The sequence below is a fragment of the Balaenoptera musculus genome, chromosome 16, assembly GCF_009873245.2.
Source record: "Balaenoptera musculus isolate JJ_BM4_2016_0621 chromosome 16, mBalMus1.pri.v3, whole genome shotgun sequence".
In the NCBI taxonomy this organism is placed as follows: Eukaryota; Metazoa; Chordata; class Mammalia; order Artiodactyla; family Balaenopteridae; genus Balaenoptera; species Balaenoptera musculus.
In genome coordinates this window covers 69,895,649-69,915,127 of record NC_045800.1, presented here as the reverse complement: position 1 = coordinate 69,915,127, position 19,479 = coordinate 69,895,649, and the positions used below count along the sequence as shown (strand labels likewise).

At 36.3% G+C, this 19,479-nt stretch overlaps 1 protein-coding gene across 4 annotated transcripts in view; it reads left to right on the top strand.

Annotated features, from left to right (window-relative positions):
• REEP3 (receptor accessory protein 3) overlaps positions 1-19,218 on the top strand; it is a 97,821-nt gene extending 78,603 nt beyond the window's left edge. For 2 of the 4 annotated variants that reach the window (XM_036829665.1, XM_036829668.1), the window contains 3 exons: positions 7,016-7,163; positions 14,863-15,017; positions 15,703-19,218. In XM_036829665.1, coding sequence (XP_036685560.1) covers positions 7,016-7,163; positions 14,863-15,017; positions 15,703-15,759 — 360 coding nt within the window. In that variant the 3' untranslated portion in view covers positions 15,760-19,218. Of the gene's footprint in view, positions 1-7,015; positions 7,164-11,590; positions 12,528-14,862; positions 15,018-15,702 lie in introns of those variants that run through there. The other 2 variants (XM_036829666.1, XM_036829667.1) reach the window with 2 other exon arrangements.
• Positions 19,219-19,479: the final 261 nt, after the last annotated feature.

Sequence of the window (19,479 nt, the reverse complement as noted above, 5' to 3'; positions counted from 1 at the left end):
CAGTAGTTGTGGCTCGCAGGCTATAGTGCGCAGGCTCAGTAGCTGTGGTGCACGGGCCTAGTTGCTCCTCAGCGTGTGGGATCTTCCTGGACCAGGGTGCGAACCCACGTCCCCTGCTTTGGCAGGCGGATTCTTAACCACTGCACCACTAGGGAAGTCCCTGCCCTGTTCACTTTAACACTTAAATATAGTTTATAACCCTACATACTCTGTGAGACACCTCCCTACATATTGTCACTATTTTGTAGGATATTTATTTTATTTTGACTTACTACCGCCAAACTCTGTGTGAGGAATCAGAAACCCCAACTAGATCATCTTATCCTGGTTCCCTTCTCATTTATTTTTATTTTATACATACTTTGCTGCCATCAGTATTTAACATACGATATATTTATTCAACATGTATGTATTTAATGTATTTAACATCTATATGTATGTATGTTTTTTAATATTTATTTATTTATTTATTTATTTATTTAATTATTTTGGCTGCACCCGGTCTTAGTTGCAGCATGTGGGATCTAGTTCCCCGACCAAGGATCGAACCCGGGCCCCCTGCATTGGGAGCCAGAGTCTTACCCATTGGACTTCCAGGGAAGTCCCTATGTATGTATTTAATGCCTACCATATGGTAGGTGCTTGGGATGCAGCAATGAACAAAATAGATACAGTCCTTACCCTCACAGGCTACTACTGTCAAGCTGAATGTGTATTCACTAACTGAAAATTTTACCTCATCTTTGGTTGCTTAGAGCCTACCCCTTGCCCTCCACTATGAAAATAAGCATTATCTGGTAATTCCCTGGCAGTGCAGTGGTTAGGACTCCGCGCTTTCACTGCTGAGGGCCAGGGTTCAACCCCTAGTCGGGGAACTAAGATCCCACAAGCTTCGCGGTGCAGACAAAAAAAATAAATAAAAAATAAAATAAAAATAAGCATCATCTCACAGAAACACTTTGCTGTAGAAAGGCTATAAAAGTAATTCTATGTTTCTCTGGCTTCTTTGTGGTTCAATGTTTGTTTTTATTTATACATTTAACAAATCAAAACCACCTCCCCACTTCAAAGGCAGGAAACAGAGATCATAAAAGTCATTTAAGTTACCACTGCAAAACAAACAAACACACATCCTGTAATTTGAATTCACTTTGGAATGCTCTCTTTTGTTTGTGATCTCGTGATCCTTTTGTTATCAAGCTCACTGTATGAGGCAACCCTCACCATTCTCCTCATGAGCACAAGAATGTTGGCATCAACCATACTGGATTTTATTCATTAGAAATAGTTGTTAAATATGCTGAACACAGCATAATGTTAACACTATTTGCCTCAAGTTTTACTGTGCCTATTTTAAAGTAGGGGAAATTAGTTTCATCTCTGGAGATGTCAAAGAAAGGCGGTGTGATGGAAGAATCACTGAACCAGACACTTCATACGGAAGAGTAAATTGAAACTGAAATAGGAAATAGGTCAGGTTTAAGGAGAAACTGCAAGAAAGCTAATAGAAAGACTTGAGAATTATTAAACATTTTTTTTGCAATATATGGTTTGTTAAAAATATCTTTCAGGCTAAAAATATTGGACTCTAAGTGTGACCTTTAAAGATCAGCAGTACCGCTGACTAGTTTTCCCAGGTTGAACCGCCTGAGCATGTTAAAGATGAAAATAGGAATCTAATCAGAACATTTATTACACCGTAAAGCAATTTTCTGAAAATGTTACTCAGTTCTGTGACCTCATTACCAGGCATCTGTTACCAAGGTCAGTGTACAAGTTTATTTTGACTGAGCAAAGCACAAGCATATGAAGGAGCTTCAAGGATTTTACTGAGGATGTTCAACATCCCATAGCTTTCACATGAGAAATGCTGGTGGCTTTTGTACAGATGAGCAACACTCCTGCCGGACGAAGGACAGATGAAGAAAAGTACTATTAGTCGTATTAACCATCTCTTGGGATTTTCTTTGGCAGCCTCTTCTTGGTGAATCCTTTGGCAGATGTTATAAAAAATCAATTATCACAGAAACGAGAGTATTAAAGTTAAAATTTCTGAAATCTTATTGACTGTAAGTGATGATGATTAGGTCAGAAATCCTGACATCTTGCTGTCTGTTTTAATGGCTTTCTGTTCGTGAAAGGATTTGAGGAGATTCAGCTGTTTAGTATCATCCATTGGAGAAGAAAGATGATATTTTTTTTCTCTGCAATCTAGGAAAGCACAATATTTTAATGAAAGTTGAATTCTATAGCAGTTGAGTTGTCAGCATTTTTTAGCCCTGATTCTGCCACTAATTAGCAGTGAGATTTGGGGCAGTCATCTGCACTGATCTCTCTAAGTATTTATTTTCTCACCCGTAAAATGAAGGGGTAAAAACTGACTTCTAAAATCCCTTATACTCTAAAACAATGGTTCTCAACTGGGGGCAGTTTTGCCCTCCAAGGGACATTTGGCAATGTCTGGAGACGTTGTGGGTTGTCACAACTTAGAGGGGGGTGCTGCCACTGGAATCTCAGGTAGAGGACAAGGATGCTGCTTAATATCCTACAGAGCACAGGACGGCATCCCCCCCCCCACACACAGAATTATCTAGCCCAAAATAGCGTTAGTGCTGAAGTCGAGAAACCCTGGTCTAAAAGTATGATGAGTCAGAAAAGGCTAAAAGAATACATAAATATATATAGGTAGTTACGGTGATGGGTTACAAATAATCTTTCTTTTTTATATTTTTCTCTGTTACAAACATTCTTCAGTAAATATATATTGCTTTAATCTTAAAACCACTAAAATGTATTTTTCACTTAATGCAAATGCAATCAATTCCATTCTAGGCTTGATCAGATTGTGTTAAATGTCCATAGGGAAAAGCCATTTCCCTAAAAACTGGGGACTAACCTTATCTGCAGTTATAATGTAGTATGTCAAAGATCAACAAGAAATAGAGCTTCATGGCTATTCATTATTGAACAGTAGCATAAAAATTGTTCCATAAAAGATTGTTTGTAATGCTTGTAAGATTATAAAGCATTGCTGATTATGTTTTTGAATTCTTAATTTAAAAATGTGAAGAGGATAGGTTGAGGTTTTATACAAAGATGCTGATAAGCACGGTAAATTCCCCTTATTTAACACAAAATATAGTAACTTTAATGTAATATATAACCAGGATATGAAGTATTTAAACAGAGGCAGAATCGTTTGGGTATAAAGAAGTTAGAATTAGTCATACATTCAGGGTCCCTTTTTACAGATGCCAACTATAGACTTGGATACTTGAGCAGACATTCAGATTCTCTAGTGCCCTTGGATGTAAGTGAGCTCTGTGTGAGGCCAGCTCGGGAAGCTGCTTCTCAGCTGAAGGATTCTTTCCAGAGCTTGAATGTGTTAGATTTGGTCCCAGCCCTCCCGCCCAGTCAGCCCTTACAGTGTTCTTAGTTTCTTAAATGGATGTTCTGGGCTCATCCAAATTCAAACCCCGAGAACTCAGAGTTACCTGAAGGCAGGAACACTTCTGCTAATGATGTGAAATATTCTACAGAATGCTTTTTAATCACTTTGACTTTTGCTTTCTCATCATTATCTTTTTGTTACCTTCTCTTTGATTTTTAGAACCAATTTTAACAGACAGTGTACATACAATTCTGCAGAGAATAGGATCTAAAATACTGGGATATAGAATTACCTTGTGGATGGTAACGCCCTTCCAACTTATTGACTAAGACTGCTCTTTCCACACGTATTTTCCTCCTCAGACTAGAACCTGTCTTCATTTTTTTAATACTTTTTAGCTTAATATTGTATAAACCAAATGGAAGAAAATAAAGCATTTTTAAAATTTTCTTTTATATTTCCCTATTTAATGACCTTACAGTGCTCTTTATTTGTTCACATGGGTTCTATTATATTTACTGTCCAGTATCCTTTCCTTTCAGCTGGAATGACTTCCTTTAGTATTTGTTATAGGGGAGGGCTGCTAGTGACAAATTCTTAGTTTTTAAAAATCTTTGTATGTCTGCATTTGTTCTTTAAAGGACAGTTTTGCTGGATAGTCAATACACATTTGAAACTTTTTTTCTCTCAAAACTTTGAATATGGCATCCCAGTGCTGTCCTCCATGGTTTCTGAAAAGGCATTATTAATTTAAACAAAATCTCAATATCTTTTGTATTGTTATTGACAAGTGACTATAATTCCCTGTTTATGCCCTCAAAATGTAGAAACAGTTTTTCTTTTAATTATGGGAGTAAGTGATTTAGATACTGGAAAAATGATCAAGAAATGGATCAGAAATTCTTATAGTATACTATGTTACAATTAAAACTTCACTATACTATCTATGACTAATTTTGTAATATAAGGAAATTTTTGAAAAACAGAAAAAAATCACTCATCTGCCTAAACATCACACTGTTTTCATTTTTTAATATTTTTCCCTAACTATAACCATACTGCATACTTGTGCCCATATTTTGCATGATTTAGAATTCTGAGGTGGAGGGTAGGTATTTCCACTTAACATTTTATTGCAAACATAATTCCCTTATTAATGGACTTTTTGTGCTGAATATATAAAAATTAGAGGGAATAGGTCTGCCTTTAGCTGCAGTTATTTTATAATGATTTAAAGTGGTCACATTGGATACTTATAATTTATGTAATATTTTTGAAGTTCACAATAGTGCAATATTTCTCTCCCCATATTATTTCTCTTCTGGACCCATTAGAAAATATACAGTGGAAAAAAATGATTTTTCAAAGTGATAATGGCTGTTGAAGTGCCGTTGGTCCTCAAGGAGGGTACAGCCCCTTTTTGCTTTTGTCTACAGTACCTGGCCTTTTGGGGGGATTGATAATACTTGGGGCTAGAGGGTTGGTTACTCAAGAGCTACCTTAAAATCCATACTGTATATAGATCACCCAGATACCTCAGGGTTGGTGCTTGCTCACCTTTAATGTAAACCTGAAGCAGACTCCTAGTGGGTGATATAATCTACCCATGTAGATACCCATGATTGTACCTGTAGTTTGGTGCTGAAACTCTCTATATAAACTCCAGTGTTTACATTAAAACATGCTGCAACCTATGGAGAAGTTTCCAACAGTCAAGAGTAATGAAAAAGAAGAGGCATAAAAAGAGTATTTAGTTTACTTATTACACTCTCAATATCAGTCCCATACCACGTGCACTCAGAGAACAGACGAAGCCTAAGATTTGTCCCTCTCTAGTTTCTTAAAATCTTGCTCTGGAGGCAAAATATATAAAGTACAGCAATAGAACTAACATTAATTTGTGAGTTCATTTGTGAGATATGCCCTAAGTAATTAGTTGATTATAATCATTAAAGATACCAAAGTTTGTGGGTGCTATAAAGCTAGACTGATTCAATGGCACTTTGACTCATTTGCATGCTGAGATGTACTTTCTTGAGTGGGAGGGTTTGGGAGTTACAGTAGAGGGTATCATGGACGTATATTATCATTCATTTGGCAATAGGCAAACAGTCAAGAATTGCTGAGAGAGGGCACAGAAATACAAAGGTGGGAATAGAGAAAATGACAGTTCTGAGAAAACAAGGCATCTCTTTCAGATGAGCACTGGTCACTTCCTTTTAGTGTGTGTCTGAAGTCTTCTGTCATCCTCTACTTAAGAAGCAAATGGTATCTGATAAAAAGAGAGTATAATGAATTAAACCTTGTCAAGAATGTTTAAACGTGTGGAATCCAATTATTTTTATTGAGGATATAGACCCTTTAATAATTATTTTTCATAATTCAAAAAATATGGTAGAAATTACAAAGCTTAAGTGGGGTGTGAAAATGGTGTTTGGGTTTGACATAATAGGATATCACTCACTCGGAGTAGCTAAATCAAGACTCATGAAACAAGACCTTTTTCTTCAGTGTAAAATACATGTTAGCAGTAATGTTGGAATGTTTGTAGTGCCTTAGGCTTTGAAATTTAGAGATGAACCATTATGGATGAGTTTCTACAGTTACATTATAACTAGAGGCAATCATAAATTCACATGTGTGAGAAGAAGAAATAATAAGTGTAAAAAAAACCTTGAGAAGAATACTTTTAATCCAGCTATAAATAAGAAATGAGTCATCTGTATGCTATGCAAATTTTCAAGTGGGTAAATTTAGAAATTATTTTTTTCTCTTTACAAAACTTTATACTTTGAGGGGAAATGTAGTTATGTCTGAGCAGTTCAGGAATGTCCCTTTCAAAGCTGTGCAGTGATGAAAAGCATTGAACTTTCTGCAGTAATGGGAATGTCCTGTATCTGCACTGTCCAATACAATAGCCACTAGCCACACGTGGCTATTGAGCATTTGAAATATAGCGAGTGCAATTAGGGAGCTGAATTTTTTAATTTATTTAATTTTAGTTAAATTTAAATACCCACTTGTGCCTAATGTCTACCATATTGTCAAATTGTGTGTATTAGTAGGTATGCTTTGCCAGATGGTGAATTCATTAACTGAATATCGTTTCATACTCAAGATTCTTTGGCTCTCAAATTTTTTTTACTGTGTTCTAGGTAGAGCCATTACCATTCCTGACTTAGCTTTAAAACAGCATCTCTTTTACTTTAAAAAGTTCTTCTGAATCATAAACGTAAGCCTCAAAGTGCTACTTTTAGGAGAGAGAAATATTATGGTTGATGTTTACAGAGAGGATAAACTCATTATACATTTTTTTACATCCTTGAATTAAATTTAAAGCTGAAATGTTTGGGAGTGGAAGGCACTGATGTCTACAACTTGCTCTGAAATGCATTAAAAATTGATTGATGGATGGATAGATGGTAAATATTGTGGTAAAGCAGATATAGCAAAATATAAACGATATATGGGTATCCACTGTAGAATTCTTTCAACTTTTCTGAATGTTTCATTTTAAAATGAATAAGCTTCATGATAAAATGTTGGAGGAAAGTTAAATGGAAACATATTAAGTATTTTAAAGTGCATTTCTTTTCTTGGATCTATCACTTCTCTGTTAAATAGAGCCAAGGAGCAATAACTGAACGTTTACGAAGTTTCAGTATGCATGATCTAACAGCTATCCAAGGTGATGAGCCTGTGGGACAAAGAGCATACCAACCTCTCCCAGAAACAAAAAAGAAAAGTAAACCAGCCTCCGGTGAATCACCAGGTGTGCTTGTTTTGTTTTAATGTATTGTTCTTTCATAATTGGGATCTTGAGTCAAGATGGGTACTAAAATAATACCTGGTCGCTACCTGAATTTGGGTAAACAACATTTATTTTTAAGCTTATATTCTTGAGCTTCACACTTAACTGTATGTAGGTCTCCTCCTCTAAATTTTCTCTAAATAAGGTTAGTGCTTGCTTTTTGTTGACTCTGGAGATAATCCAGGTAAGAAAGTAGCAGTAGCGCCTTGTGCTGCCATGAATTTTTAGGAGCAGTGGATGTGGTTACCCACTACCACCAGCGCTAGTTCTGACCTGTGATCTCTACTCTTGCTACTCAAACTACGTAGTGGCATCTGAGTTTTATAATTAAACCCTCTTTAATGTAAGTGCTGTGAACAAAGAAGGATACTGACTTATAAGATAAAAAGTTTTAAGCAGGTGACAAAAGATGACAGGTTTGAAAATAGGATTACTCCAATGGAAAAATGTGTTGAAATCATGACTTGTAGACTAAGAACTAACTTGTTCTAATGTAAATTATAAGCATGTCATAGTTGATACATTCTAAAATTTTAGTAAATTTTTGTGATCTTAGAAACATACACATAAACAAAAAGACATAGTCCCTTAGTCATTTTTTTCGCATATAAGAAAGTTGTAGTTCAAGGCCCAACTGAGAACTAAGATCTTCAGGATATTTCTTTTTAAAGTATTATTAGGTCCATAAGGTACAGGGCTACTTGATCTTTTTTTTTTTTTTTAAGTAGAAGTTTTCTTCTGAGGGAGACTGAAAATCATCCTTTATAATTAAAACCGATTTGAAAAGAGCAGTCCCGAAGTGAGAGAGTAGCATTGACATATATACACTACCAAATGTAAAATAGATAGCTAGTGGGAAGCAGCTGCATAGCACAGGGAGATCAGCTTGGTGCTTTGTGACCACCTGGGAGGGTGGGAGGGAGACACAAGAGGGAGGGAATATGGGGATATATGTATACGTATAGCTGATTCACTTTGTTATACAGCAGCAACTAACACACCATTGTAAACCAATTATACTCCAATAAAGATTTAAAAAAAAAAAAAAAAGAGGGACTTCCGTGGTGGCACAGTGGTTAAGAATCTGCCTGCCAATGCAGCGGACACGTGTTCGATCCCTGGTCCGGGAAGATCCCACATGCCGCGGAGCAACTAATCCCGTGTGCCACAACTACAGGGCCTGCGCTCTGCAGCCCGTGAGCCACAACTACTGAGCCCGTGTGCCACAACTACTGAAGCCCGTGCTCCTAGAGCCCGTGCTTCGCAGCAAGAGCAGCCACTGCAATGAGAAGCCCACGCACCACAATGAGGACTAGCCCCCGCTCACCACAGCTAGAGAAAGCCCGCGTGCATCAACGAAGACCCAACGCAGCCAAAAATAAATGAATTAATTAATTTAAAAAATGAAAGAAAGAAAAGAACAGTCCCTTCTTATAAAGGAAAAATAGTGAACTTTGTTCTAAGTTCTCCCCAGAATGAATAACTTTAAAAAGCTGGTGGCTTATCTAAGAGGTAGTAATTAAGTATTGGCCATTGATTAAGGTACTGATGCCTTTAAGAGTGAGGAAACTTTGAACCTTGAACCATCATCCTTAATACTTTAATAATGTAAAAGTAGTCCCTAATAGGCATTTTCTTAATATGCATTTTAAAAATTAGGTATACTGATTTTGTTTATGGGGACTGCTATATATATTTTGCTGATTTGGACCAGTAATCTGAGCCCTTTATCAGCAGTTTATTCATAATTATACCTTAGAATTGGTTAAGAATTGTATTCCAATTATTTAAATAAAACCAGGATTATAAATTTGAAAATCCATGACACTATTTTTATGGTATCCATCTATTAAATTTAAAATGGTGTGACTAAAATATTTTAGGATAGTGAGGTGTTAATTAGTTCTTCTGTTAAATTTTAAACCATGAAATTAAAAGAACAAGAAAGTTGGGAAACAAACACTCTCATACACTTTTTATGAGAGTTTAAAGTAGAATAATTGTTTTTGATGACAGTCTGGCAAGAATTATCAAAATGTATTCTTTTTAACTCAGCAAGAAACTTCTAAGAACATGTCATAAGGAAATAATCAGACAAGTGTTCAAAGATATAGGTACAAAGATGTATGAATGTTCGTCTTGTTGTTGTTTATAGTAACAAAATATTGGAACAAACCAAATTCCTAAGAGAAATGGTTAAACAAAAAGGTGGCTATTAGCCGTGAAAAATAATAATGTCAGTTTATACGTATTGACATGAAAACATATCCAGATTGGGGGCGGGGGGAACAATAACAGTGAAACAATGTGTGTGTTATGATCCTATACCATAGAGGCACAATAGATAGACAATGAAATGGATTAATATACGTAAAGTTATTTTTCAGATAAATGTACATAGAGGAGAGTCTGGAAGAGAGTCTAAATGCTTGCTAACTAAAATGTTAGCAGCATTTACCTCTGAGTTGTGGGTTTTTAGTGATTTTTTTTTTTAATCAACCTGTTACCCGTAAAATCAGAAATAAAACAAACCTACTTCTTGTTTTGAAAACAATTAACGTATTCTTTTTTTATATCATGAATTTTTTTCTGTTTTATTTACTTCCAAACTTCCTCAAGAAAAGCAAGTTGGTACATTTTTTAGTGTGGGAAGTATATTTATATTGCAAAGTCTGTTTACTAATAGTTCATGTAATCAATACAGTTAGCTCAGAACACAAGCAAATTCAAATATTTGGAAAAGTGGTTCCCTTTTGAAAACTAGTAATGGCTTGCTATGAGCGGTTTGAGGTTAGCTGATTGAGAGAAGTCTTGCTTCGATGAAGTTACTCAAGTCCGCATGTTGTCACTATGGGAAAAAGAGCTCCCTCCAAATGCTTTTTTGTAAGAAAATAGACACCTTGAACATGATGTTCACTTCCTTAGAAAGAACACCACATTCTGATAAGTGGAAATATTTTTTCTGCAAAGAACCTGCTGCTCCCATATTAGTTAAAAGTGGTTCAATATTCAGTTTCAATATACCAGCACATAAAGAGATTTCTGTTTTGTCTTGTTTTTGATGCTTTACGTATTTATTTAATCCTTAAGATGACTATGCAGGTTAAATATTTTTATCCTTATTTTGTAGATGAATAAGTTGAGACTTAAGGAGATTAAATTACTTGTCAAAGACCACATACTCAATGACAGAAATGAAGTATCCAAGGTTCCTAACCTAATTCTTACTCTTTTTTTACTTTATAAAGAGACTGCACTTAGTGAGACACTTGGGCTGGAACAATGAATTCAAACAATTTGGCAGGGGTGACCTTAGAGATGCTTTAGTCAAAGATGGCAAATAAGTGACATGCCTCCTCTCTGCTCCTGTGCCCATGGCAGCCATTGCTAATGGATTGTGGCACTTCCCACCCTGGCTCAGAATCCCTCTCAACACAGTGCCCCAGTCAGCTCAACTGGCTCAGAGTTGGCGTTCACATAGAAACGTATTCACCTCCCATCCGCCTCAACACCTTACCAGATAGGAAAACAGACCCAGAGAGGCAAGACTCACTCAAGGTCTTAACAGCTGTTAAGTGGCCAAGTACTCATTTCTCCTCACATGGATCCAGGGCCCCTTCCACCACGATAACTAAGGCCCCTTCCAAGTCAACTTTCCATGATTCTGCACTTACATTAATACATGGAAACTGCTTAGAACAGTGCCTGGTCCACGCTAAGTACTGGATCAGTATTGGCTACTATTATTATAAGGGGGGAGGGAGGGACTTAAAATATACCGATTCTAAGATGTAGGAGCTATGAATAAAACCAGGTCAGTTTGCAAAAGCATCTGCTACTTTTCCTAAAATGGTAACAGAGCTCTGGGCCAAAGGTGGCCGAACAGCTGCAGCCTTAGGCCTCAGGGCCCCCGGCAACAGAGACTCTTCATTCTTAGGTCCTCAGTCACTCCTCCTCAGGAATGTGCGTGGACAGCCCCATTTTGAGGATTTTGCCCAGTCTAGACTGATGACGGAAAACAGCCGACCTTGGCATCACCTTTGTCGGCGCCAGCAGCACCCCACCAGCTTCCCCTTGCGTGGGCTTGGAGGACCTGCAAACCATTCAGCCAACTCGCCGGGCTCCTGTTCAGATAGGGCATCCAGATTCGGGCTTTTCTCGTAATCTCGGGTCTCCCCCTCTTCCGAAGTCTTTAAAATCCTCGGACAACTTTGATTAATACTGTTTCCACCACTCACAGCAGAATTTTCATATACTCATTTTCAGGTTTTTAAGTGGAATAGAAAATGAATATTTTATTGAAGATATTTGACTTGACTCCTCTCTTTTTGATGCAGTTTAGTTTAATAACTTGCTAAATTCAGCTTGTCGACTTCATCTCCTAACAGATCCCAAATTTGGCTACTGTCTCCTCAATCCCTGGACTCTTATCATTTCTGGCCTGTGGTACTGCAGTAACCTCCCTGCTTCCAGTCTCATCCACTTCTGATGCATTCTCCAAAGTACAAGAAGACTCTTTTAGAGAACCAAAATCTAATCATGTCACCCTCCGATTAAAATGCTTCAATGCCCCCTCCCCCTTGTTCTCTGAAGCCCAAGCTCAATAGCGTTTGGTATATTAGCTCCCAGCCTTGGCATCCCACTCCTTCATGTGCTCGGTGTATAGAATCATGAGTCTTTCAGGATTCGGCTTGGCCACCACCTCCTACAAGAAGTCTTCTCTTACCGCCCACTTCCCCCTACTGTGTGCTCCCGTAGCACCTTGTCCTTGTCTTCTATTTACAGCATTTATTACAGTATTGTCATGCCCACTAGACTCTGTCTCCTCTACTGGACTATATATTTCTTAGGGTAGAAAAAGACAGTTGTGTGTTTTTCAACATAGTATCCCCCATAATTTAGTACACTGCCTCACACGTAGTAATATTTTTCAAATATCAATACTTGTGGAATAATAAATCAATCCATCACTTTTCCTGAAACAATATTTAGAAAACTAAGATTTTTTTTTTTAGTTGAAATTAGGAAACAAAGAATAAGATGTATATATAATTATTGTTTTGAATGTAATTCCAATTCCTAATCACATAAAGTGAGAGGCAATTAAAATAGCAAGGGCCGTCTTTGTTGAAATGTAGCCTTATGCTTCATCTGTGGCCTTAGAGAACTTTTTGATCACAGTCGCTTCCTTTCTGGTTCTTTCCTTGATTCTTTATTCTATGTTTTACTTTAGTTTTATTATATTGGGATTAGGTGTATTATATAAGCAACAGCAATAGAGAAAAATCTACAAATGGCAATCTAAAAATATTTTTTCTGGTTTATATTCCCCATTTATAGAAGTAATACAATTTTTTAAATAAAAATTTGGCAACTTTTTTTAAAAAAGGAAAAATTAAGAAATTTAAAAGCCCACTTCCAACAGATATAATGGTTTCATTTTTATGTTTTTCAACACTTTGTTTCTATACATACATTTTTTTCCACTTAATATTGCACCAAGAGGGTTTTCCCAGGACTACTGACCCCATTCCCTCCCCTGGCCACACTGACCTCCTCACAGCTCTTCCACATAGTTATGCTTCCCAATGCCCCGGGGCCTTTGCACATGCTGTCATGTCTACCTAGAACAAACTTCCTCTGACTGCTGCAGGAAAGCAAAGGATCTTGGCCTATGTAATGACTGATTCTACTTCCAAATCCTTCCTGATTTCTAGCCTAGAAGTCTGGCAGCATAAAATTGTACTTCCTTAATATATAATTAAAGATGTTTATCTTATTATGAGACCAGGAAGCTTTTTTTTTTTAATTAATTTTTATTGGAGTATGGTTGCTTTACAGTGTTATGTTAGCCTCCACTGCACAACAAAATCAAAATGAATCAGCTATACACATACAGATATCCCCTCCCTTTTGGACTTCCCTCCCATTTAGGTTACCACAGTGTATTAGGTAGAGTTCCCTGTGCTATACAGTATGTTCCCATCAGAGACGAAGAAGCTTAATTATAACTCTTCATGGTTTGCTTAGTGATGCTCAAGTTATTCATGTCCTATGAGAATAGATTAATAAACAATTATTCAGTATACTTTTCTTCACATGCAAGAAGTCCATCTCTTGCCCCCTCCTGAGCCTGGAAAACCTGCTACTTTTTTCTCATCTGAAGAAGGTATCTATGCTCCTTACCTTTATTGGAGGAGAATTTGAAATATAATGGGGCCTTGTAACCTCACCCCTGTCTTTTTTTTGGCCGCTCCCTGCGGCTTATGGGATCTTAGTTCCCCAGCCAGGGATGGAACCCGGGCCCTCGGCAGTGAAAACACAGAGTCCTAACCACTGGACTGCCAGGGAAGTCCCTCACCCCTGTCTTTATAACCTACGTAGTACTCCAGTTGCCTTAGACTTGAGCCCCTCTCTTTCGCCATCCAGGCAGTAGTTCTCAAAGTGTGGGCCCGGGACCAGTAGCATAAGCATCACCTGGGAACTTGCTAGGACTGTAGATTCTCAGCCCCACCCCGGGCCCAGCAATGTGTGTATCAGTAAATTCTCCAGGTGACTCTAATATGTGCCAATAAGTTTGTGCTAATAAACTCTAATAAAGTTTGAGAACCACTGCTTCAGGAATGGGAGTGTTCTTGTCCCTGAATCCCAGCCTCAGGGTGCTCTCAGATTTCCTGACAGTAACCAGCCTGACTGGATGTTTGCATATTGGCCAATGTTAAGTCTTCGTTGCTACACATAGCAGCCTGTTAGCACACCCACACGATCCATCTCTCACTGACCCTCCTGATGCTGGCTATTTTCTTTGACTAACATCAGTCATCATAGCCTGTGGTGTTTCTAATTACTGTACCCTGTCTGGCTGGGTTTTATCTTAGCAGCTGCAACAGTGTTGGTTTAACTTCTCCATCACCTGCCCCCAGTGAATTATCTTGCCCGAAGTTCTATCCCCTTTGGGTCTTATATGACTCCTTAAGTTCACTATACCATTTCTGGTCTTGACAAAAGGTTTGACACGTTGGGGGGTGAGAAGGACCCTGAGTCCCTAATTAAAGTCAAAGGTACAAATAACAGACCAAAACACACTGTTGCTTAGGTTGCTTAGAATTCACAAAAAGGGGACTTCCCAGGCGGTCCAGTGGTTAAGACTCTGCTACCAATGCAGGGGCCTGGTTTCGATCCCTGGTCAGGGAACTAGATCCCACATGCCACAACTAAAGATCCTGCATGCTGCAACTAAGACCTGGTGCAGCCAAATAAATAAATAAATTTTTTTTTTTTAAAAAAAGTTCACAAAAAGGAGAAAGGGCAGGAAGAGACTTTTCACTGTGTATCTATTTATATTCTTTGATTTTTGAACAAGACAGCCGTGTTAACCCACTAAAAAATAAAGTATTTTTAATTATTCTGAAAAATGCATAGTGAAAATAGGAATGGCCAGGGAAAACTTCCTGGAAGAAATGCGTTATGAGCCTCCTCTAGAATAGTGCAAGGGGCAAAGATTGATGGTAAAGGTCAGGGAACGCCTTCCAGATGAGACAGGGAGAAGAGCAAGCTGGCAAATGCAGACCATGCAGAGAACCGCCAATAGACAGGGTGAAGAGGCGGTGCTGACTGGCATCCTTTTACCAAAACATGCTGGTTTTGACAACTCGTCTAGGTGATGGAATTCCACTGAGAGATGGAGATGGGAAAACAGATGAAGAAGCGGATGGGCCATATTCAGATGATGAGATGTTAACACACAGAGGGCTACGAAGATCACAAAGCATGAAATCTGTGAAAACCGTGAAAGGCCGAAAAGAGGTTAGTCAGGTATAGAGTTGTTTTCCCAATGATTACTATTAAGGGATTTCCCTGCTGCATTATCATTTAGGGTATCCATAAATGAAGGATTGGAATAATAGAGCACCGGCTATATTTAAAATTCTTTATTCAGATCAGATGGATTAGGATCTCTGGAAATTTAGAAAATGGCAAATTCCTAGTCTTCCACTATAAGTAGAAAATGGTATTCTCACATAGCAAAATCATACGGTTGATGTGAGTACCCAGTGCCAGCCCTACGTATATGCAAAAAAAAGGCAGCTAACAGTATTAAGTATGCAGTTTTGTTTTGAACCAACTCTAAATAAGGATTAAATAGTAAAAGTCTATCCATAATAATATATTGTCTTTGTGCCCAGAAAGCATTGGAGGATTTCAGCGAATGACCTCAGATTATTGTGAGCAATGTTCATTGACATGTACCCAGCAAAGCATAAATAATAACAGTTAATGTTTTCATTTTTTATTAGTGATAATAATCTGTGCATATATGCAACATAATGCCAACTACATTTTGGAGTATATAGGTAGTGCTGTCTTTCGAGTACACACTTAGCGCATAATTGATTCTTTATATCAGAAAAGTTAAAAAATTATTACTGTGATTGTGAGCTATTAAGTCCTGTCTTACTTCAAAACCTAAGTCATAATAATAACACATTTCTCTCTTCAGGTGCGGTATGGGTCACTGAAATACAAAGTGAAGAAGAGACCACAAGTTTATTTTTAGTCATGTACATGTCAAGTATCCCAAGACAAATTATGCTAATACATCAACTTTTTTTTTTAACATCATATATTCAGGATTTATACATTAAAATAATTCTTTAAATTGTGGTGGTGATAGGATTTACTTTCATCTATTTAAATAGTTTTTATTTCTTTAACAATTACTTCCAAATCTTGACTACTAAAGGTAGTTATGCAAAAATTGATAGATAGATATATCAGAAATAATAGAATACTGTGTTATCTATTGTCACATTCTTCAGAACACTGAGTGCCTGGGATGTAAAGTGAAACACAAACCCACAGTATACTTGAAAAGAGTCTTTTTATGGTTCAAGATATACCAGACTTTGTGATATTGTATTGTGTTTACCTGTATTTCTGTTACTATCCTCTGTATCACATGAGGATAGTCATTAAATAGGCCTCTGATCTAGCAGTGATAGAACAAGGGTATAATATAAGATAAAGTATGCTTTATATTCTTCAAATTTTTACTTTCTTAATACTTTCTAGTTTTTCCACCATCAACTGAAAGTTTTCAAGGTAAATGTTTGAAAACCAGGCATCTACATAGCACTTTCATTCCTGACTAGTTTTGCACACTTGAAAATTGTTTACTTATTTTACAACTGTACATTTATTTTAAGTTTTATTAACACTGTGTTTATTGTTATTTGTCATATTCTGGCATGTCAAATTTATGCCTTGAATTACATCATCTCTTTTCCTGTGGGTTTCATTAGTTATATTCATTTAATTTTAATAATAAAAACCAGAGCTTATTTTTCAATTTTAACTATTTTTACTTATCTTCTTTACAGATAAGAAGTTATTTTAAAATTCACCAGCTTCCCATATTTAGCTCTATAGTGTAGTTGAACTTAGCATGTTTTTGTTAACACTGGTTATGTTTTCAGCTTTTAAAAGTGGTAGCTTTTGTGAAATGGAGTCAGAGACCAGTATAGCACTGAGGTATCTTCTAATTCATGAAATTAACCAACAGCCAATCCATTCACAAGCTTGGCACTGATACGAGCTGCTGATTTATAAATCTGTCATTGACTAGAACCATTTGAATCACTTCACTTCTGGCTGAGATAATTTCCTGAAGGTACCTGCCGATGCAAAGTACAAATGTTGTTAATCTTACATATTAGAAGTTATTAGAATAGATTTTAGAAAAATATCATTTTTTTAATCCAAGAGAATTTGAGTTACTGAACTTTGAGGTTTTTTAGGTGGCATAGGTAACTATGCATTATGAACTCTTAATTAAATATATTTCTGATGATGGTTTTAGTGATCAGTAATCAAATTTGTATGATTATACTTGTTCAGATAATTTACTTGATTTTTCTGTTTGTCCAAAAGAAAAAGCAGTGAGAGAGATTTGTAAGATCTTTGACCTTTCTACCTTCTAAGAAATGGAGCCACCTGGCAATGTATATTCAGGACCTACTCAGAGTGTTGGTAGAGAACAGAATGTTTACTCAGGAGTACCTTAATATAATTCATACATTTCTCTTGATACAAGTCTTAAAATGTCTGATAGATTATCTCACATTCTTGATAAGTACCACCGAGTAAAACTTCATTGCACTTATTTTCCCCCAAAGTTTAATTCCATGAATATCTTCATCTATTTTACCTTTACCAATTTTTAGCCTCTTCGTTTCTGGAAAGACTCTTTGTGTTCAAAATTCCTATGAATTCTGGTTATAAACTCTTGGAAGAGAGTTTTATTTATTTTGCCTAGTACTAGACTTCCCAGTATAAATGCTACCTGTGCCATGCTTATCTTTCCTACACAAAGGCAATGTCATCTCAAATTGCCTGACAAGGTCATGTAAGTAAGTGACTTTGTATCAAAAACATTACCTTTGGGGGCTGATTTGCACCACTGTATTTTTTTCAAGTCTAACTTCAGTATTAAACCTATTCTTTAATTATAGTAAACTCATGAATACTGTCCTAAGTTGGAGGAATTATTTATCTCTCTACACTTCTAGAATCAAAACGTTTAATGGAGGACAACACTAGTTTCAAAGAGATAATGCAAGTCCTTCTGTTTAATTGTATCTCTTTACACTTAACAATGCTTCTTCTGATGTGTTTGTTATATCCTTATATACAATCAATGTCATTTTGCTGTTCTATCATTTCCTTTCTTTCCTTTTCTTATATTTCTTAAAATTTTCTTCTTTTATGTGTGTTTTAGCATGCTTTCTTTTGAATTTTGTATAATAAACGTATATTTTTGTTTCTTTTAAGGTGGAACAGGTCATTTTTTGTTTTTCTGCTTTTAAGTCTAATGCTTTTAAAAGAGGTATGTTAATCCCTAGAGCACAGTGCCTTGCTTCCCCCATTGCTTACCACTTGGCGGATGGGCATTGGATGCTGCACGAGCCTTTAGGGCACTGTTTTGGTAGCTGTTGAAGTTTATCCAGAAATTGTAGCTGGTGTTTTATTTTATTATATAGTCATTCAACTTGTTCATAATATTAACTATTTCCAGGGTTTGTTTGGAAGTTCCAACTGATCTATTCTTTAGTTCACCATATTTTTTCTGGTATAAAAATGGGCCAGAAATAAGCCTTATTGCTAAGGAATTAATTATGTAAACCCGCATAGACCCTGCATAAGATTCCCTCCACACACTTCCCTATATGTATGTGGAATTGGGTAGAAAATGAGGCTGCCAGCATTACCAGTTATAAATACTTGACTACACAGATTGATGGAACAAAATTATTAAAGTGTTTTCAGGGAACTTAATCCATATGTCACCACCAAAGATTTCTACAGTGTTATATGGTATGCAGATATTCCAAATTTCTGTAAAACATTGGTTAGATAAATGTTTTTCTTTCTTTCTTTTTAAGTAACACAGTTTATACTATGGAATGCTTGAACTTTTGTGTTATTAAAAATAATACAACTGTTAAATATTAGTAATTTGTATTTTTAATTGGAATGAACTGAATTTTTATTTTGATTTTCTTTTATCAGGAAAAATAAGAAGTTAATATGTATTGAAAAGCAATTTCCTATGGTTTTTTCTGTTTAAGTTGATCCATTTGCCAAGCAGTTATGTAAATTTTGAAAAGATCGTTATTATGGTATGCAGTGTATGTTTCTCAGTAAACATCACTTAAGAGTAAAGCTTTCTGAAAGGAAAGTACAGCATTTATTCTCTTAATGTTTTTAAGATTTAATCTTCTAGTAGTTTTCTACAGATATAATGTATTTTAACTCTTTAAACATTGACCATGAATTAACGTTTTCTCTTCTAACACCTTTTAAATCTATGTACTTTAGTAGTTAAGAGAAAGCAGTTTTGCAATTTTTAATCCCTTTGTAAAGGTTATCTTTAGGCCTAGTATGGCGGTAATTTTACAAATGTGGTTTGTGAAAACTTTAATATAAAATAAACTCACTTTATTAGTGATAACTTGTATTTTTTTCCTGTGTCAGAATATATATGTTAGGTTCCATGAAATGATATTATTTATTACTGAGTGTCTCTTGATTACATAGTAGACACCATAGGTACACACTTAAGATACAAATCATAGAGCAAATTATAAAAATCGTATACATTCTTTGAAATATTGCCATTTGCAACAACATGGGTGGACCTAGAGAATATCACACTAAGTGAAGTAAGTCCGAGGAAGACAAATACTATACGATATCACTCATATGTGGGATCTAAAAA